Here is a 27,912-nt window from a genome sequence, read left to right as displayed (position 1 = left end):
ACCATTGTCTTATTAAACGAGACGAATAATGGTGAAAACTATTATGTACAATAATAGTATATAGTAATGAGTGTACTAGACTAAGAGGTCTGCATAATTAGTACGTTAGAAATAATTAAAATTGAATTGAAATATTTGGTTTATGTAATTTAAACGAAAGAAATATTAAAAAAAAAAAATTATTCCTTCTGTTTTATTTGAAAAATATGTTTTCACTTGCTTCGCTTCAAATAATTTACTAACTACGTAATAACGTAACATTGAAAACCAACATTATTAAATGACAGTAACTTATGAGTTTTACAGTTTGAAATTGGAACTTTATTTTTACGTACGACCTTTTGGCACTGATAGACACTAAATAATAATAAAATTTAACATTACACTCTTTGAACGCATATATTCACACACATTCTCACGAACCGCGCCATCATAATGCGAATACCATAACGCGTACTTGAAACACGAAGCAATTTTTGTTTCCTTACCATGTCAAAAGAAGTTAAATTTATAAGAATAATTTGTAGAAGAATAATTTTGATCAGAAAATATTTTAATATTGCAGAGATTAATACTGCGTGGTTCTATTTACAATTTTCTTATCATCACATGCAGAACGTGCTACACGCACATGTGATTTAAAATTCGCGCGTAAAGACAGCGGATTTTTACGATACACTGGCTGTTCTATCTGATGGTCAACTCCGGCCAGACATAGCCGGTCATATAAGCCATTCGATAAACAATACGCCACCAAACTTAGGAACTGAGGTATGTCCATTGTGAGTGTAGTTACACTGGCTCACTCAACCTTCAAAAAAAGCGCGCGTACCTGCTCACTCGTGCGCTGTTATTCACAAGAGAAGGTCGCGCTCCTCGCCTTCCGCTCCGACAAATGCGTTGCCGGGAAAAGATTTAAGATACTATATTTTTCGGACACCTTTGTATTACATTTAGAAAAATATTTTTAAAGTTACAAGATTTATTACATTTTTAACACATTAATTAGTTTTAATGTTTTTTAGTCTAATGTTCCCACTTTAGACATAAGTATAAACGTACGATAATATTCACTAAATATAAACTGCGGAAATAAATTACGCGATATTATTTTACTCTTCAATACAAATGCAAATAACTATATTTTCTTGTTTTATTGTCTCGCTTAAATTCATACTAACTGATATTTATCACATTTTCCCAGGGGTTCTTGAGTTTAAAAATATCAAAACTACATAATCATCAGTCGTTTGAGGGATGATAGCGAACAAACAAACATCATTACATAGTATAAAACGAAGTCGCTTACCACTGTCCGTCCTAATGTATGCTTAGATCTATAAAATTACATAACAGATTTTGATGCGGATTTTTTTATAGATATATTGATTCAAGAGGAAGGTTTATACGTATAATAGATGCACTATATAGTAGAGAAACACTGATAATTTTAAAGGTTTCTGAAGTGATGTCGTAAATAAACACATTTTTTGCGCTTACATTGCAAACGCTGGCCGAACCCTATGAGATAGATCAAAATAATGTACTATATTATTGTACACCTTAAAAAGGTCTTCAAAAAAGGCCAGGATGGTATATGTCTATCTCTTAGAGATAACCCACAATAACCATTTTTTATCCTTTACTTTTTACGAGAAATAAGGACTTATATTCGAAGCGATTTTAAGCAATACAGCATTAATCCTTATCCAATTAAGTACATTAAATACATTGTACATAAAATATACATCAATATGGCTCTTTACAGCATGTTATTTTAATGAATATTTTCGAAGATATTACAGATGTAAAACGCAGGGAAAAGCGGTTTTTATTGTCTAATGATTGTAAAACTGTGAACGTTGTAAGACATTCAGAAGTATATTTAGTATCAACATAGCACCCGTGCGAAACCGGAGCAGATCGCTTGTTATAAATTATAATCATATTATAAGATTATTATATACTATGTTAAAAAGATTAACATAATCATTTTATATTTTAAGTAACAAAATTGTATCAAATTAATTATTTAATTAAACGTTAAAATGTTTTTAAATAATTTCACTTTATCATATTAAATTGATAAAAGCCAGTAAAAAATATAATATCTAAACAATCTCCACTATTTTCCATAAAATATTACAGAATAGAGAAATAATATCTGACTGTTACACATTCTACAACCGAACATAATTCATCATAAATTGTACAGAATGAAAGTACTTAGAAAAAGCTATAACGATCATAATTATATAGTGCCACTTAACCACATAAAACGCAATTAAAACCAGCCCACTGCTATGTAATTACTCGATAACTAGTTGAACGGATTCAGTTTAGTTTTTATATATAAAAAATAAAACAACTCCCAGTGACAACTGCGATGAAGAGCTAAATATGATATCAATATCATAAATATTATTATATGAAGCAACTTTGACCTATGAACTCAAAATCACTATTAATTCAATTATCGTCGAATAACGGGCAGTTTCGGGCAATAATTCCCAGATATTAATTCAAAACAACATGATAGGAAAAAATCGAGATAAGCTTTTCAAACTACGCTTGATACATTTATCGTTTAAACAAAGTCATTAAAAATATTAGTAACTATTTACCGCGCGCGGCTTCGTTCACGTGCGAGGGGAGGGTGTTAGGTCCTTTTTCGCCCTTTACAATGTGTTATCATTAATAATAATTGGTTATCATACATATATGATAGATACGACGGGAAAGCGTAACAAACAAACAAACAAACTCATTTTTACATTTAATAATAATAATTTAATATAAAACAATATTGAATTAAAAAAAGTTGCTATTCTTCATTATTTGAACGCTAATATTATATTATGGTTATTACGTCTTTACAACGTTAACTTATAAAATTAAAACTGATTGCCTTGCTAAGGCCGCACTTATAAAAGCGTGACGTTAGATTTTCTTTCAGAGTTTCCACCATTTTGTTTTTTGCAACGTCATCGCCCACACGCCTGCTTTAATAGCTTGTTGGCTGAGCTCTGCCACTTCACATGATTTTCACGTTCCCCTAAGATTTTTCATAGAGACTTTCCATTTAAAATTGATCGAGGATTAGTTACGCGACTCCCTACATCTCGGTTGATGGAGCATCACCAAAAAAAGTTGACTGATCGCTGATGCGTTAAAAAGGTTGATTTTTTTATGAAAGGGAAAGACTGTCTCACGCTCTATATTTATTTAGAATTGTAGAGGACAATCCTCCTCAACTTTTTGCTTAATTTTAAAGCTAGTAACATTCATCTTTCAAATGAACCTATTTCGACTAATAAAAAAAATAAGCAACAAAATATCGGTCGCAGGAAAACTTTACACGGCAACATTAATATACGATAGGCCTCAAGGCAACTCTTTCAAACCATCAGAGTGACATGGTGATTAACGAATTTACGATAAAGGTTGCGGGGGCGGACTCCACGCTGGCATAGTTACAATTCACATAATTCTACAACAAACTCATCAATATTCAAACTCGATGAAATATTAAAGAAGTTTTAGAATGAAAATTTAATTTGTATACATTTTTGATTATTGCAATTATCAAATTGTAATTCAAGTTTGAATATTCTTCGATTGAAGAAACAACTTTGAGTAATGGGTACTTCTGTCACAATAATAATTAACATTTCGTTAAATTATAATTGATTATCAGTTTATACTGTATAATCAATATAATAGACTGTTTAATTATGCCTGGCAAACAAAAACTTATAAGAAAATTTACCTTCAAATCCAGATCCATGACTAGGTGTCTTCCAAAGGATGTGCCTCCAGTCTTCTGTATGTGGAGGAAGACCATGACATCGTGCGCATTCAGGTCGAATCGAAAATCATCGTGTAAAACCTCGTCATACGAGAGACCGGGCTGAGCGATCAGGTCAGGTAAAGGTCGTCCTGGCGCCTCCGCGTATGTGAGTGCGAGAGATTCGGACATCCGTTCCCTTGGCGATAAGGCGCACACCTAAAACAAAGACATTCGTTACTGTCACCACTATATTACAAAAGTTCACTATCAAATAATTTAAGAGCGTAATATACGAGAAACATTTATATTCCACTGGAACGGAGATATAAGGTAAATTAATTTTATATTACGAGCAAAACTCTAATATATTTAAAAAATTAGACCACTAAACGTTATAACAGTATAAATTTAGTGAATTTGGTTAGTATATAATTTTGTTGGTTAATGTTCTAGAAGGATGAAAGCACAATTTATTTCTATTGTTTCGAAAAGAAAAATAAAATTTAACAAAAATAATGGCCAACCATTTTATTATCAAATAGCTGAATATTTTCCTAGACCAAGATTCGAATTAAATTGTGGTTCAAGTTCGCTTACTAAAATTAGCAGGAAACCATTTATATGTAGTATAAATTAACTTTAAACGACTCAACTGTTTTTTTTAAACAGTATAAATATACATGTGTCACATGCCATAAAATAAACAAAATGATTTATTACTCCGATGTAAAAACGAAAAACATATCACACAAAATTTAATAACCGAATAAAATTCTGAAAAACGGAAACAAAGGGAATTGAAATAAAAAAATGATAAAAAACTCATTTAAAAACAAAAATCATTAACTATCCGAGGATTAAAACAAAAACATGAGAATACTGTTTTGTTACGAGATATAAATTCGGAAACACGTACCTACATATCAGTCAGACTGTTACTAAATCTAAGGAACGTTTCGTTTCGCATATAGATGTTAGCATTCTCTACGAAGTGTATTTCTTAAAGCGATTCATAGTAAAATAATACGAAATCTACTAAAGATTAACTATAGATTTGTATGACTTGAAATTTAGCGACGTAGACGCTCACAAAGTAAACATTTTTACAAATTACTGGGGAATTATACATTAACGGGAAAGTATACTAAATTTTATCCGTTTGAAGTCGTGATTGGTAGCTAGGTTTTCATAGCTTCGAAGTCGTATAACGTCATACACGTGACTCAAAAACGATTGATTAATTATTGATGTACAATAACAATCTGATACATATAAAAAGGGGCCATTATTAACTTTTAGTTAGAAAATATTGCATGTTTACAACACGGGGAACTAAATCAAATATAAACACGATTACACGGGATAAAATTAAAAAATGGCTCGCCATAGTAACTGTAATGTCATCTTAATGTTTAGGGTAGCGCGAAGGTTGAGAGGGTGACGAGATAAAGAGCCTATTCGCACCCCCTCTTGTTTGTTCGCTTTAATGAAGTGGGCTGGGCCTTCATCCATTAATATACAGTCGCAATCAGCACTCTACAGGATGTTATTCGGCCAAGGTTCATCTCGCACCTAAGATTAGATTTGTTTTTACTTAGCAACTGTTAATTGGATGACGTTCTCTGGGACGTTTCATTGACTACCATTTTGTACAATTACATTTAAATATCTGCGATTCATTTTTTTTTAATTTCATTAGAAGCTTACGTAAATTATTAAACTGTTAAAAACGTTCATAGATAATTTAAATATATTCGTTTGTAATTAATTTATTACATTTTACTAATGAATACTCACGTAACTAGGTTTGTGGTTAACTTATGCAAAAGCCTCACGGAAGTTTAACGTTGTCCACTTGTACTATTATCGTACCCATCCCGCAAGTTAATCACTTCTCTAGCGTAAACAAATAACAACTAGCGATAATGTTTAACGCATTCTGAGACAGTAATACGATTATAGACGTCACAACAATTACTATTATGTCTAGTGTACTATCACTGAAAATGATAAAAGAAAAAAATATTCATAGTTTATACGGAAAATAACGATAACATTAATCATTAGTTACGCTTCAATGAAGACAAAAAACGAATATATAGCCCAGTGTCTTAAAAAATCTGCCACTTGGTGGTAGGGTTTTGTGCCAGCCCGTCTGGTAAGGTCACCACCCAGTCAATACCTAATATTGTAAGAAATACTTGAGTATTGTTGTATTCCCGTTTGAAGGACGAGTAAGCCTGTGTAACTATAGGCACAAGGGATTTAACATCTTAGTTCCCAAGGTTGGTTGTCTACTGTAATGTTTAATATTTTTACAGCAGTGGTGACAACTTACCATCAGGTCGCCTATTTGCCCATCAGCCTACCAATTACATACAAGAAAAAACAAAAAAATAATGAAACTCTAATGATAAAAAAATCATACATTATTTAAATTGAAAACTACCGTACGTTATTCCGTATTATCCAAAGGTTTTTCACAAAGTATGATGGAACGTTCTGCGTTCAACCTTAGATGAGATTCTTTTGCTGGGTGGCATTTGTTAATTGAGAAATGCTGTCCACAAGACAGCTTTCCAAGAGGATCACGTTTCTTATGCGGCGCTTGTGAATTTAATAAAGTTTCTAGACGATCGATCTCCTATTTGACTCAACGGTTTTCCAAATACTTTCCAGTTTCTTGTAACCACTACTTTTTGCTTAATTAAGGACAAAACTTTCAGAAGACGTTGATTGCGAAAATTTGTCGAAAGATAACAATAGTTAAAATTTTTGAATCGTCATTTAACAAACTATTTTAAGTAAAGCTACCACCGGTTCGGAATGTAGATTCTACCAAGAAGAACCGACAAGAAACTCAGTAGATACTTTTTTTCAACATCAAAATACAAAATACAGACCTGTTAGTTAAATACAATTATATATGTATGTTATGTTATGTCTAATAAATTAACGTATACTATTATTAATTACGCAATGCAAACTACATAGTGTTTTTAAAAATTGTTTATTTTTGATTACCTCGTTGGTCTAATGATTAACTTCTAATGCTGCTAATCCTGAGGTATTGGGTGCAAATCCAGGATCATATAAAAATATATATAATAAGATTTCCCATCACGGAATAATCAGACAGCCAATACGTTCCCGTTGGTCAGAAAACACGTAAAGCCATTGATGCTGAGCCTGAACTATTTTCAATATTGTCGGATTACGATCCCATCAAATCGTGAATAGTGTGCATCTGTGCACACATAGTGCACGATAGTATCACTAGCGCAGTTGGCTAGTAGCACGCCGGTTGTTTTGACCGAATTCGATGACGAATATTATGTCAAGGTTCTAACAGTCGGAGAGAAAATAACCGGTTTCTGAATATTTTTCAAACGTTGGCAAAACTATAACGGATATACCAAAACTAAATATAACTAGACTTTTAGATCTCCACAATTACATATACAATTACATACTGTACAGACATTGCATGCTTATTATTTTATTTATATATATATCATGTATACATGTATATGTATATATCTTAATTATAATTGATCGTTAGCTGCCAGTTTATAACATATTCACTACTTTACAATACAACAAAAACACTTAATTGATCCCCAATGAAACTTGACGACAAGTAAGACATTACAAGCCAGCCTGATCGCTAAGACAGCGACCTCTTTCAAGCACACCTTAAGGTAGAGGACATAAAACGAAAACTTTATACAATCAAATTACAACAATATAAAATATTTTTTCTTGATAAATATTTAAAGAATTAAATCAAATCTTAGTTTCACAAAACTAGATAATAGGAGCTATACTAGCATTATTATAGTGTATTTAACGAGAGGCTGCACGTCTTGCTTCGAGATGAAGATAATTTTAAAAACAAATAGCTTAAACCTTAAAAGGCATAAAGTATGAAGTCGCGTTGAGAGAGATTTCTAAAAGTAAATTATCTTTCAAATAGCACGAATGTGAGAAAAGCTAAAGTACATGGAGAAACTAATATCAATCAACATGTATATTTCTATAAGATATAGGTAGTGACGTCAAAAATACGTGTTCAACACGTGTTCCGGATTGAAGGGTGAGTGTGCCAGGCACAGCACAGGATGTATATGCTGGTTAATATTTCTTACAATGCTAATGTCTGTGAGCGGTTTTGACAACGAATTTTAATAAAACAAATCCAGTACCAAAGATGACACTGATCTGAAGTATTTGCCATTCCGTCTTCAGTTTATTTATTCCTAAAAGGGAAAGTATTTCGGATGCTTTTATAAAGACCTAAACAATTGTAATATTGTACGCAGTGTGTCGGCCCGAGGCTATTCGGGGCGGCTTTACGATTACAGTAAATGATAAAATAAATAAAACTCTGTTCTAAGCAAGTTTCCATGTCGTGGAATTACTTAGGAAGTGGTTTTGATATCGCGATTTACTGTCAACATAACCTCTCTTTTTTGCTTCATAATGTATACAGATACATGAAATGTATTTTATATAATGTTTGGTATAAATGTATACATTCGAACCTTTTAGCTTTAAACAATAACTGGTTTTTGTTTCGTTTAGGAAGGCAAGCTCGCAATTAAACAATCAGTTTAATTGTAAATATCACTGCTCATAGACAAAAGCCAAGGAAGCCAGTCTACATGTGTGTCGAAACCAACAATAAATTAGCTTTAGTCTACAATATTAATTATTATTAATATTAAAATATTGACGAATATTTTACTTGGTGGTAGGGCTTTGTGCAAGCCCGTCTGGGTAGATACCACCCACTCATCAGATATTCTACCTCCAAATAACAGTACTTTGTACTGCTGTGTTCCGGTTAGAAAGGTGAATGAGCCAGTGTAATCACAGGCACAAGGGACATAACATCTTAGTTCCCGAGGTTGGTGGCGCATAGATGATGTAAGGAATGGTTAATATTTCTAACAGCACCTTTGTCTATGGGCAGTGGTGATCACTTACCATCAGGTGGCCGATATGCTCGTCCGCCAACCAATGTCATAAAAAAAGATATTTATCGCAAACATTTACATTAAGTGTAAAAAACTCACTATTTAAAAAAAACGCGAACTAAACCATACATCACCCGCTTCTAAAGTGTGCGCAAGACTTCAGTTCAATAATGTGTAATGGAACTGGTTTAACATAGTACAGTTGCAAGATTGACCTACATGTAGGAACGAAGAAAATACTATGCGAAGTTAAAAAAAGCTTGTAAAAACATAAATAATTTTACAAGCGCAAGTACCTTCATATATTATATTGTATATATAAATAATAGATTGATGTGTTTTTTTTGTCTACAATGAGAACCAATACCAGGTAGCGTCTAATTTAATTTATATTTTAAAAAGTGATTTGTATACAGTAACAACATGCATGAGGGACATAACATCTCAGTTTCCAAGTTGGCAGCTATGTAAGAAAGCGTCAGTGTTTTACGGCGAGAATGTCTAAGGACAGTGGTGACCACTCACAATCAGATGGGTCATTTGTCAGTCTACCGTTACACGTTTACTTTTAACACCGTTCGGAAAAAATATAAACTAAAAAAAAATTTTTGTCCGTCGTTGAAAGACGTTTTCAGACGCAAAAATATTTCGTTTTAATTTTGAAATATTATGGAAAAATAAAGCAAGTATAAAATATAACGAGATAAGCGACATCAAGATTGTATGACACGTAGCGTAATTAAGCTAATTAAAAAAGGCTCTCTGTACTTCTTAATAAAACTTGCCACGTCGGTTGCCATAGAATTACTAATATTTATATTTTTCTTTCTAATTAGGCGACACATCTTTGCTAAGACTGCGTACCAATAATCCAAAGGGTTCCTATCAAATCTGCGACTTTTAGATCGCAAAAAGCCTTGTAAACCGTTGAACCACGTTACTGCGTTGGCACAGTTTTATGTAATATAGATATTTAAAGCATAGAGATAAACTATGTATCGTAACCGACCAGACTTAAAAGATGACATGGACCTTGCGTTGTCAAGCTAATTCAAATTAACTTAATTCTTCAGTTTAACGCAATTAAATCGAACTGAAGCTGCAATAACTATCCCACTAATTATGGTCACACGTCATCTTTACTTTCATTGTGTTGACACAGTTTATTTTTCTAAAATTTCTTATCTCCAATATAAAAATTAAGATTGGGAGAAGTACCTACTCCAGATTTTATAAATGTTGCCAATGGTCCACTAGAGATAGATTGAGACTTGACATATCTTGATCTATTGTGTAACTATCATTTTTTCGGTAACGAAAATATTATATGGAGCAAGGAGCGAAAACGTGCAGCCCCTAGTGTATAGTTTACGAAATGGTATTTCTCACTGTTCACTTTAGGTACCATTTGTAGTGACGAAAAAGGGCGTATTTTTGCTTCGAGAGATAGGTTCTCTATAATGTATATAAAATTTTAGTTGTTTGTATTATTAACAATAATCTAAGATATAGGTTATTTACTCCAAACTTTCTCCTCAAAGGGAGAGGCCTTATCCCAGCAATGGGAAATTTACAGGCTGCTAATGCTCCTCTGAGATAAGACTTTTAGAAAATTGGTATTAAGAAAATTGTATTATTCGTATCATACAAGTCTATACTAATATTATAAATGCGAAAGTACTTTCTGTCTTTTTGTCTGTTGCTCTTTCACGGGCAAATCACTGAACTGATTTTGATGATATCTAGTATGAAGCAACTACAACCTTTGTATGCCTAACACCTGACGACCGAACTAGTTGTTAATATTATTTGTATATGTTACAATTTCTATAAATTTGTTTTATTCAAATACATTAACACTGTCATTATTGGCGTTTTTCGATTGTTATTTGATAAACTAAGAACTTCTGATCATTAGAATAATATATAACTATTTTCATACTTTGTTAAAAACTTCTAACTTTATGTTCCTGCTTTGGATTATTGAGATTATATTAAGCTGACAGATCTTTACAGTAATCGATTAATTTACAAAACACTTGTTTTTAAAACAAGCTTTCAAATACAACATTTTATATCTATACTGTTGTTCTATGGAGTTATGTTCTAGACAATGTAACTCCATAGGTCATGGTTACCATAAAAATGGAACGGAACTGAACGGATAAGTAAAATTATTAAATTTCAACCCTTAGGATTGGAGAAAGTTACTTTTATTTTGCTTGCAAGATTTGACATAAACAAACAAACACTACTCGTCAAATAAAAGCTTGGTTTCGATTTAAATTTAAACAATGTTAAACAAACATAAATAAAAGTTTATTTTTTAAATTTGTTTAATCTTATCACCATAACGTTAAACATACAGCCCATACGATGTACGAAAGGTCAATAAAACACATTATTTCCGCAATTGAATTTTCAAGCTTCCAAGTACATATTTATCTTAAACACCTCAGTCGTTCAACGACGCTCATTACTTTTTAATAGAAATCCATTCGAACCTAACTTGCACTATAAAAGGTGTGTTTAGGTTCACCAAATACCGGGCGCACGTTGAGAACGATTCTCTACGCCGTTTATTTTGATCCTATCACTACAATAGGCTATTATTGTCGCATCGTTGGACGGACGTGAGCTTTATCTAAGACATCTGCACTAGAAATAGACTCCTTCCTCGTAAATTGTAAAGATTTCTTCCTCGTTTTGTTTTAGTACACATTCCTACATCGCATTAATTAAATACGTACAAGTGCGCGTGGAAACCCAAATACGGAACCACAAAACGCAAAATGCTCAATGAGATCGTACCTGATTTCAATGATATCTAATATCGTATCGGTTTAATGATAATTAATATACTTTATTCAATACAAATGAATCAATAGAATTAAATTGAGTCTTTTCAAAGTAACTGGCTCTCTTTAATTTAATATAGCTTTGAATTTACAGGTTTCTAATACCAAAACAAGCATTGTTTGTATTTATGTCTACATGTCTATTTGCCCGGGAATATCAAAACGAGTTAAAATTACAAATTTAAATAACTATATTATTATAGTTAGTATTCTAAGGTATCATTTAAATTTAAACATCATCAATATCGGTTGAGGCATTCAAAAGTTATAACAAACTTAAAATCTATGTACTTATTGTGTACCAGTATAACAGGCATATAAATAGGTAGGTAATAATCGTCAAAAACTATTTTCTAACGAGGATTTTTCGAAATTTCCTTTTAGGTTTAAGACAAATAGCGTTGTTTTGCTGTCGTTAATACTGTTAAGGATATTAAATTATTTAATTTTTAACACAATTGTAATTATTTACGTTAAATTTGTTTAAAAAACTAAAAAACACGCTTTTAGCATGCACTAATAATTACAAAAGCAAACCCTTTCATTTAATACCCATATCATGGGGGTGCATTTCAAATAGCCAATCCACCATCTTTGATGTGTAGTGACGTTTCTTAGCTAGTCATGTATTGTCTATCAGAACTCAGAGCGTGCGCAAAATTTCATCCTAATCGAAGACCGGGAAGTGGGTCAAATTAAGATTCCAAGATTTTCTTTCATACATAGTTAGTTAAAAGTGAAGCTAATATAAGCGTGTTAAAAAAACATAGCTCGTTATAATACATTTGAAGTAAATAATGATAGCAAGAAATCGGACCTTTTCAATGAATACGATCAGTCTGCAAGTTTATTATGCGGGCTCTTGTATTAGATTACTGCCATTCATGCATCGACAGCCGTCTCCATAATAACGTTAACTAAAGATATACGATACGGCGCCAGTGACTAACCATATTCAGTGAAATTTACGATTCGTTACGAAATATTACCACATATCTAAAAAAAAATATGCCAATTCGACGATCATATTTAGTGAAAACTTGTAGCCTTCATGTTTAAACATTTTGAATAAATTTTTCTAAATTATTAATAAATTTATACAGTATAACTTCCGTAAGACGAACCTTGATCTCAATCGAAAGTCTCTATTCGAAATAAGCATTGTTCCCTTACCTTCGAAACAATCTTATGTCGTACGTCGACTGAATTTTGATTTTCCTAGAAGTTAATTCGGAACATATTTTAATAACTCAAAATAAACATGTTTATATTGACCTCTACGTATCAAATGTAACCGAAACAACCCGCAGATTATAAATTAATAACAGCTTATTAATAAATACAGCCGAAACACATTAAATTCGAAAAAATATACTCTGTAACTCAAAATTATAGAATAGATAGAGACGGATACAAGCCTCTGCAAGTCAAAACCCTCTAGAACTCAATTAGCTTTCTCTTTCCAATGAATTTCAATAAACCGATTCCATCCATTATGTTTGCTATAAGTTTACCGTAAATACCAATCACATTCGCGTAATTATAAATACTGGAACCGTATCAAAGTAATGAAATATATAGTCAAACAAACCGCTAGCGAAAACTATAGCGGACTACGTGGCGGGAAATGTGGCAGAAGTTACAAATATACTATGACAAAGTATAACCAGCAACAAAGCAACTGAATCGGTTATTCAGCATTGTTACAATATGGACGTTATACATAATATATATGTAAAATAACTCGCATTTGTGTGTACGAGTAATATTTTTATTTTCTAGCTTTGCTAAACTTTTTTTTTATGAACAAAAAATAATAATGTCGAAGTCCGTTTTACATAATGCAGTCAAGTAAGTGAGTTTCTTTTTGTTCGTACAATTGTAGAATATTTATCAAAAGGAGTTAAGTTAATAACACGTTATATTATGGTCTTATTATTAATTTATATAAATAGCCTTGAGAATATCTTATTTAATTTTATTTATACTATTTATTATAGGTACACTTTTACACTATTTACATAATAGACGGTCCTATCGCTTACTAAAATTTAATTTAGAAATATCTTCCAGAATGGAATTATGATGTCTGAATTTTCCTGGGTTTAGGAAATTTGTACATTGAAATTAGGAAAGGTGGCGTATTCATATCTACACTAGTTTCCGCCCGCAGCTTCAATCGCGTTTGAGGAGAGACAGGTGCACGTGTTAGGTCTATTTTCTGAGATAAAAAAACATGGTCTAATCCAAACTATAACCTATCTCTGAGCCAAAATTCATTTAGATCTGTTCAGCCGTGATTGAATAACAAACATAAATCCATCAATATTAGTAAAATTCACATACCAATACCTATATGTAAACACTACATATATTATAAGAATACAGAAACAAAAAATATAGACATATATATACATATAAATACAATCAATATACAGAATGAAATAGTAACATTTTGTAAATGTCACACAGCTGGGCTAAGGCCTCCTCTTGGTTAGGTACATGTTTGAAGCCACAATCTAATCGAAAGATTCACGTTTCCTAACCAAGTAAACTCTAGTAACCAGAATAGAATTGAATCATTTTTATATTTTTTTTTATTATCAGCATTAAAAGCAACAGACCCGTTTCGAGACGTCATACTTGGTAGTGTGTGCAAGATGTTAATGGCGGCAATTAAACGATCGATGCAGTAAATTAAACACGTTGTAACAAGATTAATTGCAGCAATGAACTAAACAAAGGTAACGGTCGCGTGAGTGGGACCTATTCACTGAATCTTATTGAAACACTCGCGCTGACCTGACCGCAGTATATTGTGCACGATTAGTTAGCACTCCATACAAACGCTTAACTAAAACGCTATGCTTTCGCTTATATTACACCTATATTTATATTTTAACTAGTGCGCCCGGGTTTTTCAAGGATACAAAAAGGGTTATACGACAATTAGATTGAAAAACATAAAAAGATTTAGGCTAGGAAAATTGAAATTTTCAGCTTTTCTCTACCATAATATGCACGTATAAAATATTTTCTTGAATAACTATGTTTATTCAAGCGTAGAGGGCGGGAAGCGACTTGGTTTTATACTATGTAAGAAGAACTATGAAAGAAAGAAAGAGCCGAGATGGCCCGGTGGTTAGAACGCGTGAATCTTAACCGATGATTTCGAGTTCAAACCCAGGCTGGCACCACTGAATTTTCATGTGCTTAATTTGTGTTTATAATTCATCTCGTGATCGGCGGTGAAGGAAAACATCGTGAGGAAACCTACATGTGTCTAATTTCAACGAAATTCTGCCACATGTGTATTCCATCAACCCGCATTGGAGCAGCGTGGTGGAATATGTTCCAAACCTTCTCCTCAAAGGGAGAGGAGGCCTTAGCCCAACAGTGGGAAATTTACAGGCTGCTAATGTAATGTAAGTAAAAAGAGATAGAAACCTAACCCGCCTTCTTCCGTGCAACATTAAGATTCTACCCCAGGGTATTTTATAAAAAAAATAAAAAATGAACAATTACTATAACAAAATCGCGATCGCAAAAAGCAATCTATCCGCTTGTACTGCGCTCATCCATCTTAACGCACGCCCACGTCTTTTTTCGTATGCATTTATTCAAATATCAATAATATTAAATGAAGCTGAAGAGTTTATTTATTTGAATGAGCTTATCTCCTAAACGAAACTCGTTTGCAAAACATACGAGACAGCTCATCGATTGAGAAAGGCTATATACCATGTATTATATTAAACCCATAATACTCATAATATATAAGTATTTACTTCGATTAATTCTGTGTAATAAACAAATTGAATTATATTGAAAATTGCTTTTTTTGTCGCATCTGTAACCAATTCAAACCACCAGAGGCAATAGACATATGTATAAACAACATTTGATATAGATATCATTAGTCGATTGCTTGATTAACCTATGATGATATTCATTGTCTATTTTTGAAAACATTGCCTTTTGAACATCCACGATGTTGTTAACAGAAATTTATTAAATAAAATTAAAGTGAATATAAGTAGATAAGTGTATTAGTGTTATATTTATAAATAAATAATTGAGAACTGTTAAAATTCCCCCTTATAACTGAGCTATTAGCAAATTGCTTGGAATAAGCTGAGGTTTGATATCTTTATTCCTTCTTCAATAGATAACTACATTATGAGGTCAAATCAACCACGATGCACTAGTATCGTTAACGACCTATACGAAGCGAATTTTGCTAAAATTACTATTATTTATAACATCAAAAACCACCCTGAAGTTTAAAAATAAGACTAACGTACGCACGCGAAAAGACGATTTTAATTGATACCATTTAAATATTATATTGGAAATTTTAGTTTGACATCTTACAATACAAAAAAAAGTGAACACATACCGATTTCTTTCCATTATTCATTGCTAATTTGCTATCCTGAGTATAATATTGTATACAACTGCTATACAATTGGAATAAGTAAAGTCTATTCGAGGCTTTGGAAAAGCTTCCGGGCATATAACTAGACACACACCCTATGTCGAAGGGTTTTATGTGTGAAATAGATCGTTCTTCCAGTGATAATACCTTTTACATCTTCTCTTGCTTTTTATCCGACAATATTATATTATTTTTTCCACAAATGCACTCATTCTCACGTCAACTTAAACGTACAAGAGATCACTCACATACTCAGACGCACTTGAATATCTATTTTCCAACTTTTTTTTTATTTAACATTAATTTCCTGGTGAGCAAATAATACAATAAAGAGCGTTTCTTGTTGTTTCTATTTTATATATTATAAAAATCGTTAGCACACACACATAAAACTTACGCCTTATTACATTTGAAAAAAGCAGTAATTCCATGTAAAATAAAAATCCTACTTTACCAGAAATTTATCATACAGAACATCGTTCATGTGCCATTTCAGTTCCAATTAACCTAATTTAGTTCTGAATAATGCTATATATATACCTATACAAAAATATTTAAAAAACAAGCATAAATAACATAGTATATGTATATAAAAGCTTAAATGGAGAGGAAAATAGAAACTAGTAATTCCTATTTTCCTCTCCATTTAAACCTAAAGCATGAGTTACAAGTGGCATCCTGCGATTTTTTACATCGCTAGACGGCCCTTAAATCTTAGGGCTATTGATGCTTAAAATTAACAGAACTTGAAACAGTTCACCAGTCGATCGTTGATAAAACAATTAATTCATGTGATTTAATTCTAGCAAGGAACCACGGTGGCTGAGTAGTTATAAACTTTAATCTTAACTAAAGATTGCGGGTTTATAGCCGGAGCACCATTGGTATCATGTGTTTATAAGCATAAGCATAAGCACCCCGTAAATGTCCCACTGCTGGGATAAAGGCCTCCTCTCCCTTTGAGGAGAAGGTTTGGAGCATATTCCACCACGCTGCTCCAATGCGGGTTGGCGGAATACACATGTGGCTGAATTTCGTTGAAATTAGACACATGCAGGTTTCCTCACGATATTTTCCTTCACCGCCGAGCACGAGATGAATTATAAACACAAATTAAGCACATGAAATTTCAGTGGTGCCTGCCTGGGTTTGAACCCGAAATCATCGGTTAAGATGCACGCGTTCTAACCACTGGGCCATCTTGGCTGCTCCATCGTGCTGATCATGTGTTTATTTGTGTTAATTCATCACGCGCTCAGCGGTGAACGTGATAATCGTGAGGAGCCTGCATTTGAAGGACGTCATTTTGCGTCATGTATGTTCTACTACTATACTACAAGTCGCATTGATGTAGTCGTAGATTAACTTTCGGTGGGAGACCTTAGATCGACACCAATTTACAGGCTGCAACTTTTTTTTTACTACTTATATTCGATTATTTTGTCGCCGACAATGTAATGTGATATGTTTTTTATAAAAATAAATGAAATTTAATAAAAACTTAAAAAGGTAATTTGGAGTCATTATCATCGTTTCTAGTGTCAACTTCTAGTCATAATCTAGTGCCAACAAAAATGAGCATTATTAACTTCTTAAATAGCGAATTGAAAAGCTAAAGCAGTTGTTTCAGCATTCGAGTTTCTTTATCGAGTATTATAAATATAATAATCAAGTATTATAATTAAATTTAAAAAAAATGTAGGTTTTATACATTGTGTATATTTTTTTTCGCTGGATGAACGCCTTTACGCGTATCCCCCACATGATGTGGGAGGTATGTGGGGCCAGCCGCCGCTGAAAGCACCGCAATACCCATTAAAAAAAGAGCGGTACCCACTCCGTCTTTTCGGGGGACGTCACGGGATCGCTTGCGCATACTACCGTGAGTACATTGTATAATATATGACGATACCCTCAAATAAACAATCATTTTAATCTCGCGGTATTGACAAACGTTTTATCGTTCTTACTATGGTACTCAGACGTTTAAAGTTTTTTAAGTTATATTTTAACACAATCGTGTTCTCAAAATTATTATACTAGGGTACAATAAATGACGAGTTGATTATGATATTTAAAACATCTTTCAGTAACTACATTCTAACAGCTCACACTCATCTCGATGATACGTACGGACGTACTTTACATTTATGTAAATAAATAATTTAATATTTATATGAAATTCTTAGTATATTTGATTATTTTATTGCCATTAATTGTGGCAGTGTAACATCCCACTTTCCGAATCTTGAATTTCATTACTTTTCAGTAGATTCATTACAGTACTGAAGACATTTTAGTTTATAGTATTTATTATACATACGAGATAGAATAGATGATAAAATAACGTGAATCTTGTATTCGTTGATATTAAGGATATCTACGTACAAGTCGGCGCCCACAGCTTCGCTCCCATTCAGAAGTCGTCACGTGTTAGGTATAAAAAAGTTTGACCTTCAAGTGGGTTTAAGCTTGGTTCATAGTAAATTTCAAAAAATTGGGTTCAGAGGTTTAATTGTGAAAACGTAACAGACGTACAGAATTACTTTTTTACAACATTAGTACAGACAAATCGAAACGTAAATACTTAATAGGTATGTATACTAATTTTATTAGAAAATAATTACTGAGTTTCTTGCTGGTTTTCAACTAACACAATTCAATAAGACTTTCAAGTCATCATCATCCTCCTGCCCTTATCCCAATTTTACTTGGGTCTGGCGCAGCATGTCTTTTAATAATAAGACTTTATAAGTACAATAATAATAGTTAATTAATACATTTATCGCTCTGAATATGTATTATAACACAAAAAAAAATTGAGATATTGTATCATTTATCATCTCATTTTTAAAACTTAACGATAACTGTTCGGTGAATATATTCTAAAAACTTGAAGTTACATAAATAAGATTTAAACTCAGATTTACTCAGTAAATGACGTCATTAACATGAGTATTTTCTTTTATATAATTATAAAATAAGTTACAATTTGGGAATGTTATGTAGGATATGTATCAACAGTGCGTGTTACAAAGTGTATTTTTCTATTAGTGTAAAATATATACGATAAATGATTAATATAACGTTTTTAATAAATGAACGATTTGTAACTAATTATATTCAAACACTAGCTGAACCTGCGGCTTTGCCTGCGCCTAATTTATAAAACTTCATTACAACACAAATACTATTTTACCCTATCGAGGGGTGAATTAAAAAAACTAGACTCCTTCCCCGGGACTCAAACTATCTCCATATTAAATTTCATTTAAATCGGTTCAGTCTTTTAATCGTGAAAAGGAAACAGAGTTACATTCGCCTTTATAATATTAATATAGATTAGTTTTTATACAAAAAAAAAACCTTGACTTCTTCATGTAATTAATACAAGATGTATTAACATATCATACAACTAATTAGAAAGATTATTTGGATCAAAAAAGAATCTCATACTTGAACAATCAGCGAAGCCCTTTTTACCAACGCAGCTTTTGTCACCAACGCCAAAATTGTATCTAGACACGCGGAAGCGTGTCAGCCAAGTTCTAGTATAGCAGAACTGGCGTGCAGCACCGTGTGTAATATTACACGAACCATTTGGAGCCACTTTTGACCTCCTCATAACTCAAAAACTATTTGACATAAATGTGTCAAATTTGGCTCATATATTAAGACTCGCGAGATACATATGTGTTCCAAATTTCATAAACGCATCTCAAATGGTTATTTAGATATTAACGTCTAAAAATCGTCATTTTTATCACTGACTGACCTATAGATCAAAACTATAACCTACTTCCAGGTGACCTAGAAAGTTCAAATTTGGCATGCAGGTAGATAATTACGCCAATATAAAGGAAAAAATCTGAAACTGGTAATTTTTTATCATATTATTATAATTTTTCATTTTATTGGATCTATTAGGAACACTTATATATTTAGTTCCTGTAATAACTGTAATAAAAAAAATTATGTAAGAACCAGCAATCAAAACTTATGACAGCCGGTCTTAATGTGAATTTTAAGGTCTTCACGTAAATATATAACAAGTTGAATACCACCCTTAAGTTTTTTAAATCCAAATATTTCCGTTTTATTACTTATGAGTATAGCCGACTTTCGTATTTATTACGTTATTAACTAGCATTTAGTGCACATCAATGGCGCAAAATCATTATACTTAAAAAAATAATAATAATAGGCATTTCGGTACACAGCCGGAGCAGCGGGATAGGAGCGTTGCGATTAAACCTTAACGCGGACGTGTCTGAGCGAGTGGCAACCGCGCTCATAAGAATTATTTCAATCCCTTCCGATGGAAGCTGCCTAGTCTATTCGACTGCATATTTTTTGTTTGAGTATACTAGTATACAACAATAAAATAAGTTTCGTGAGACTGTAGTAGAGTATGTATATCGTAATTGGAATGATTTAAGTTTGTACTCTAGCGCTACAAACGGGGATCCTTATTGCTTGGAAGAACAGTATCGAGCAAGCATGCTGATGTCAGTAAAGGACTGGTGAATGGATTCAATGGAAAAATAGAGAAGATACATTGGGGACGTCGATAACAGCAATAGCGCACGTAAAATAACAGTTTAATTTAAACATACTTTAATTTGCGAACTAGAAGTCAAAACCAAGTTACAGATATTAAGTATTGTACATATATGTTCAAAGGAAACAATTCTCTATTTGCTTAGCATATTCTACTACTATAAACAAATCACAAGGCCTTCGCCTTGACGGTGCTCTTTTCGACATAGGCTCCTCTATATTAAGTAAAGAGCAGGCTTACGTTGGCCTCTCTAGAGTTAAAAACTTAGATGGAGTACATCTTATCAATTTAGGTCCAAGTCAAATCAAGACACAAGAGAGCTCTATTGTAGAGTACAACCGTTTGCGCACGTTAAACCACCCCTACTTGGGCAAATTAAGTATAAACAGAAAACGCGTAAAAAAATTCCGGTCACTGAGTGGGCAATTCACTCGAACATTTCAGAGGTACCTACAAGAACAATAAGAACGTATCAAAAAAAAGACAATTATACCCCGTAAACATAGGAAAATAGAATAGTTTAACAAAAACCATTTGGTATTAATTTTGTTATTAATAAATACCTACTAATAATTTATACAAAAAGTAGTGATATCCCATCAAAAACATAAATGTAAAAATGAGAGCCAAGTTAAATATTATGATATATACCTTGGTTGTTGTCTTCAACGACAAAAGAAGTGAGATCTAAATTTGTGCCAAGTTAAAAAGTCCTTTCTGAAATTTATTTATAACTACATAAAATATCATTTCTTCTTATAACTTGGGGTAATATATTGTTGCCTAAGGTCTGACTTGGCTAGTTCTTATATGTTTATAAACACAAATTGTAGTTTGTGTTTAGAATAACAAATTATAACTCAGAACATCTAAGAAGAATGGAGGACAGGTCAGTATTGCTTAGTTAGTATACGTACATTAAGAGCTGCGATGGTCCAGTCTCTAGAAAATATGAATCTTAATCAGATATTGCGAGTTCATATCCAGACAAGTACCATTGAATATTTGCGTGCCTAATTTGTGTTCATAATTCATTTGTAACAGGCTTAGAACTTACGAAGGCTATAATATAATTCGTATATGAGAACTAGCCAAGTCAGACCTTAGGCAACAATATATTACCCCAAGTTATAAGAAGAAATGATATTTTATGTAGTTATAAATAAATTTCAGAAAGGACTTTTTAACTTGGCACAAATTTAGATCTCACTTCTTTTGTCGTTGAAGACAACAACCAAGGTATATATCATAATATTTAACTTGGCTCTCATTTTTACATTTATGTTTTTGATGGGATGTAAAATTTCAGCTCATCGGGTGTGGAACTGGTTTGAAATTCAGTTGAAAGATCTGAGTCAGGCGTACGAACAGGTGAAGTTAATTAAAACTCGGCATGATTGGCTTCTATCGTTAATATTTTTAACAGACTTTGAAAAGGTTCGTTGCTTTTTTTCCCGTACGTTTGTACGTGTGATTTTTTCGGAAATAACTAAGCGCCGGACAGTTTTGTTATTATTTTTTTGCTGGAGTATTCTATTCAGTATGGGATATTTTGGTACCTACCTTTATTAAGGTACCATTTTTATGAAAAGAGGCATTGAGGAATATGAAGTACATATTTGAAAAAAAAATTATGATCGTTCAGATAGTTTAAATCTGTCGTAGTCATTATTATTTACTGAAAACATGAAATATGTATGTATATATGTATGATGTCACTTAAGCTTGAAGATTTGAATAAAGTATGAAATTGTTTAATATTAATTAACAATATAATCTGAAATTCTTAGTTTCATAAATAATTACCAAAAATGCTTAAAATTTAATATCAGAATTGTTGTAGTTAATAATAATCATTTAAAGCCTGATATTCCGAAATTATATTTGCATAGAAGTTATATATATATTAATAACAATCGGTAAATTAATGTTAGTCATGATGTGTTGCACATAATATTATGTATGTATGTCAGTTATGTACGTTATTTACGTTCTGTACATGAAATACATTTTTTGTTATTACACAGGCATATTATTATTTAATGCACAACATGAATGCAAGGCCTTTATTTGATATTTCGTAAACAATTAGCGCGAGCTATCTGCTTGTACTTTGATGTTACCATGACTGAAACCTTCACGGAAATACCAACTACATCAGTACGCAGTTTCAACGCAATTAGACGAATGATCACGAATAGAACAGGAACAAATAGAAGCATCATGTTATTTATATAAGGTTATTACATAAGAGGCATCATTTTCACGTAGAAGCCAAACGTGAAACATCCACAAGTATTCCCTATATACACGCACACGCATTAACTACTGGATTTATGTTCATGAAACATCGCCAACTTATACTTCGTACATATTTTATACTTCTGATAATTAAAAAAGGCCTTATTGTCTAAACGCTTACTAGATCACAAACGCAATGCCTTGGAAAAAATATATGTAAGAAATCGGTGTGAAGATGAAGAACTGGAGAGGAAGCTGAAGAGAGGTTTAGCTGGAGAAATCGAACTGACTAAAATTTTCCAAAAACAAAGCTTGTCTTTGAATCAAAATCAAACAGGAACAAATAGCTCCAAAAACACATCTTCAATCTTCATTTATCACTCGAAAGTGATAAAACCGTTCAGAAAGTTATTCGAGCGGAAAGGTCAGCTCCTTCCATGGTTTATTTTTATCTAATCATTGACATTTAGACTTACCACCCAAGAATAGTGAGTTCGAACTAAAACGGCGAGTTATTTATAATGTAGCAATTTAATCTTTAGCCTTTATATTAGAGAGGTGTGTTGAGGCAATCCACCGTGGGCGACAGAGGCCAGATGTTATCCTGTCCATTATCATGCAATACGCAATCCTGACTAACGTATCATGGATGACACGATCCATTCGACGCCAAATGAGGATGGCCACCATTTCCACGACGCGACGTACAAAATTGCAATTTAACTCTTGGTTCCGCAAATTGAATTTTAAGCGTGAGACGAAAACGGGTTGATGTTGTAATTCCAGTTACGTACACCGAGTCACTTCGGAAACATGTATTATTCTGATTGATTTACACAAGTTGTGATTAATTAACTTATCTACCTAGTATCAAAGCTGATAGATGGTTACAAAAAAAATCTATATTCATGTAACGCCTTACTGTCAAAATACAATACCAAACTACCAGAACATGCATTGTATTTCATCTTGTTATTTACTTTAAGTAACAGCATGTAAACGTACCACTATTGGGTTGGGTCTTCTGCTCCTCTTTTTTGAGGAGAATGTTTGTAACTTATTTTTCAGACTGCTCGAATGCGGGTTGATGGATACACGTATGGTTTTTATCCATCACTCACAGGACCAAGTCCATATTTCTTAGAATGTTTTCGTTAACAAATAATGAACTCCAATTAACTACATGAAGCTCATTCGAATTTTCGACTATCTTCAGTACAGTTTATTTTTTATGGCATCGGTAGCCGTTAGGCAAATATACCTGATGGTAAATTTTTTTCATAACTACCAAATTTGGAAACTAAGGTGTTATGTCTTTTTTGCATGTAGTTACACTGGCTCACTCACCCTCTTAACCGGAACCTAACAATACGAAGTATTACTGCTTCGCGGTAGAATATATGAGTAGATTGAGGTATTTACCCCGACGGGTTAGCACAATTCCCTGCCCCCAAGTAAAGTAAGATTGAAATATTCTAACCGCAGGGCTAATTTACTAAACATTTTCAGTAAAAGATTCGAAACTAATTATTCGGTAATAATTAATTAGTTCCGAATTTGTTACAAATTTTTTGTATAATGAATCATTATTCTATTAATTAATCATTATTCTAATTTAACTCCCATATTAAGGAAAAAAATCAGACAGACAGTGAAATGCGAAATAACATGAGATTGAATCTGTTAGTGAAATATCTAGTTAAGCCATTCTGATTATGTAGTAACCTAATTTAAACAAGCAGTGTCGCTATACTTAAACGAAATATTAAACATAAGTATCACGTACACCTTATGCCTAATTACGATTTATTAAAACACTGCCTATTTCGTTAAGAACTTGGATCATGCGACCCAATACCATTTATTGATCTTTTCTGTCAAATTCTTAGAAACACACTTCTTGACTCCTGCTAATTTAGATTGCTGTATCATATGATTATGATGGTAAGAAATTAGAGACCTCAGGTGTTAGATTGCAGTTCCATGTGATTATGGGAGTGAGAGAATTGAGAATACAAAAGTGTTTGCGCACTTAGTTTTCCACTATTGTGTCTCCTACCGGTAAATAGTTGGCTAGTTCCTATGATGCCAACTATGGTTGAAATCACGCCGGAGGATTTATGTTTATTAGTTACTTTATGTCTAATTACCTATACAGCAACTTGTACGGAATAAGTAACTGTACTAGATCGAACTAAGAGAAGAATTAACAGAGTTTTTGTATATATTCACGTGAGGGAAACTGAGGGACAGGAGGAATTCCACTAGGATTTCGTTTGAACCAGTTTCAATTTACATATTACACGGACTGTGAGTACAAGTTTAATTTTTAACACGGCGCAGAGGCGCGATGTCCGTCGCTAATGGGCAGCGCCATGTTCGAAACAATCCTATATGGAACTTGCGCGGCGAGTGACCATATATGGCTGATCCTATTCTCATTCGATGGGGACAACAAAGCTTTGAGAATCATGATAGAAGTAACTGTGCTTCTAGCCGTTTCCTTTTTAAATGGTTTTCGCGCATTCTTTCAACATAAATTTATATTTATTTCTTTAAAATAAATATAATGGGATATCTCAATCAACAGTAAAAATAAAATATTTTTAATTAGCAATTACATTATTGAAATATTTTAATGAAATATAATCCTTGTTTATAAAATACATTTTTTATACTTATTTAAATGTAGCGAAGATAACATCGCATGTTAAATCGAAATATTATTTGTTAATTAGAATCATAATGAAACAGTCGATGTTTGTAGCTCTTTTATACGTAATTATAATTAAAAAATAATACGAGAGCCGTGATTTAATTTCGTGTTATTGATATTATCAGTGTAAAATGTAAAATATATCGTAAGCATGCCTAAACATTTACTAGTACAATATTCAATTTCAAACATACTAAGCAAGGTATTTAATTACAATCGGTCGTTAATCGTTAACCTTTTATGCTAATTAATTTAAAAACAACAATCACATTGCGAATACGAATATAGTAAATTGATTAGGAATTAAATTCTGATACTAATCAAGGGTTTACGTAATAAATAAAATACCTACTTTTAAAACACGAAACATTTACTTCATTATTTTTTTGTCAAAGAAATGTCCGGTCGAAGACCGCAACCACAGATGTACACACGTCTTTACAGTAAAGCCATTCTAAGCTGCTTAAAGGGTTGCGAGCGGCTTTTTTGCCGCTGCCTGGTTGTGAAAGCAAAAACAAATGAAAACCACTTGCATGGCTGCCACCCTCTTTAATTAGTGAAGTTGACGAGATACAACTGTGACTCCGTTAAATAAGCCAGACAATTTATTATCCTAAGACTTATTTTTTAAATTATATTAAAATGGCATTAGATGAATTTTAGTTTACAATTTATTATTATTTTATTGTGACTTTAATTATATTCTCCCACTGTGGGAAACTATTTGGAGTAGAAACTATATTATTTATTATATTAGTTTTAAAAGAAAATATTAACATTTAAGTATTAAAATTTAAAAATATATATATTTTATATTAGGTAGGAAATTTTATTGTTTGAAATAACTAATTTAAATATTGGCATTTTGTATTTATATACATATAGATTATTCTATATATATTAATTTTACCAATTGACAAAAATCAGTAAATATAAAATTTGTATAAAAAACCATCTCAGTTCATTGCTTTATTAAAATGAGTTTGTTGTTCTAAATTAATCAAAATATTGCCAAAATAAAAATTTGTATTATTATACACTTTTATTTAAAAAAAAAATTATAAGCTTGTTTAAAGAGCATGATAGATGGCTTGTAGGTTTTTTCATTCAATTTTATTTGAGTATCGGCAACAAGATTTGCAAATGATATTTAAAACATTTGTTGTTGCATTTAACTAACATTTACTTTAATTCGAATTAGTAATATTTTCATTAATGTTTTAGCAATTACATTTTTACTACAGGAAATCATTCATAAAAATAGAAATAAAAATTAACTTGTTTATATCTCGTTAATATGTATATATTGTACTACTCAGACCTGACAAATGTAAAATAAAAAATTAGGCCATTGGATACATTATTTTATTGCCATATATAGAAAACCTTTATTTTGAATGACACAGGATGAATCTAAAGGTGATATCTTTAATTATTTGTTAATTAAAAATATTCAGCTGTGATACTTTTTAAAAGCTTATAACAAAAAATATTGTCTATATAATGGCAATACAATCTAATATGAGCTGTTGAAATATGAGTTGTTACCTGGTCTGGACAGAAATATCCAAACGCCACCATTCCAAACAGTGAAAGTAGTAAACAGAACAATATCACTTTTCGTAACTTCGATCTTGGCTCCATTTTCTTTATTTCATATGCACCGCTAGGTAGTAGAAGGGCAAAATCACTATCTACTTGCACTGAAACACTTTTTTGCATCTCGGCCGAATGCATGTCTCATTTTTAAAAATTACTTAAATCGATCACTCACTACTTCGGTCTTTCGGACATTATAGTGTATGTAATAAATCGGAACTTCGCATCGAACTCATTTTATTATTATCGTCTTTTTATTATCTGATAGTGATACGAGTTCGATAACATTGTTTTGCTGATATCACACGGGCGTTGTGTCAGCGGCAATGCCAATACTAAAATGCGAGACTGAGCCATCAGACGGTGGCTCAACGAGTATGGGTCTCAAAGTGACAGGACACCAAACGAATATAAACATACTGCAGTTTTTTCATTTAAAAACACATTATTACTCAATTTATATATTGGCACTTATACACTAATCGTCACAGGTCACTTAAAACGATAATATATTGTTATTTAATACATATTCACACTAATATTTAATATTACATTGTAAATAAATAAGAGTTCTTAGTATTGCGTACACTGTGAAGTAAGCGTTTTAAAGTTGTCATGTTATAGATTTTGACAAATGTCAGTGTCATTATTATATTCTCTACAAATGACAAATCGAAAATATTGCCCATACATATTATCTTTTTACTAGTATATTATATAAAAATACAAA

The 27,912-nt window shown here is 32.2% G+C and overlaps 1 protein-coding gene across 1 annotated transcript in view; it reads right to left on the bottom strand.

Annotated features, from left to right (window-relative positions):
- Positions 1-27,721, bottom strand: part of LOC125075086 (heparan-sulfate 6-O-sulfotransferase 2) — a 107,017-nt gene extending 79,296 nt beyond the window's left edge. Inside the window, exons 1-2 of the mRNA XM_047686695.1 lie at positions 27,132-27,721; positions 3,770-4,006 (exon numbers count right to left, since the gene is read on the bottom strand). Of these exons, the coding sequence (XP_047542651.1) occupies positions 3,770-4,006; positions 27,132-27,320 (426 nt within the window). The 5' untranslated portion in view covers positions 27,321-27,721. The remainder of the gene's footprint in view (positions 1-3,769; positions 4,007-27,131) is intronic.
- Between the last annotated feature and the right edge of the window lie 191 nt (positions 27,722-27,912).

This window comes from Vanessa atalanta, chromosome 2 (assembly GCF_905147765.1).
Source record: "Vanessa atalanta chromosome 2, ilVanAtal1.2, whole genome shotgun sequence".
In the NCBI taxonomy this organism is placed as follows: domain Eukaryota; kingdom Metazoa; phylum Arthropoda; class Insecta; order Lepidoptera; family Nymphalidae; genus Vanessa; species Vanessa atalanta.
This window is presented reverse-complemented; position numbering and strand designations above follow the sequence as displayed.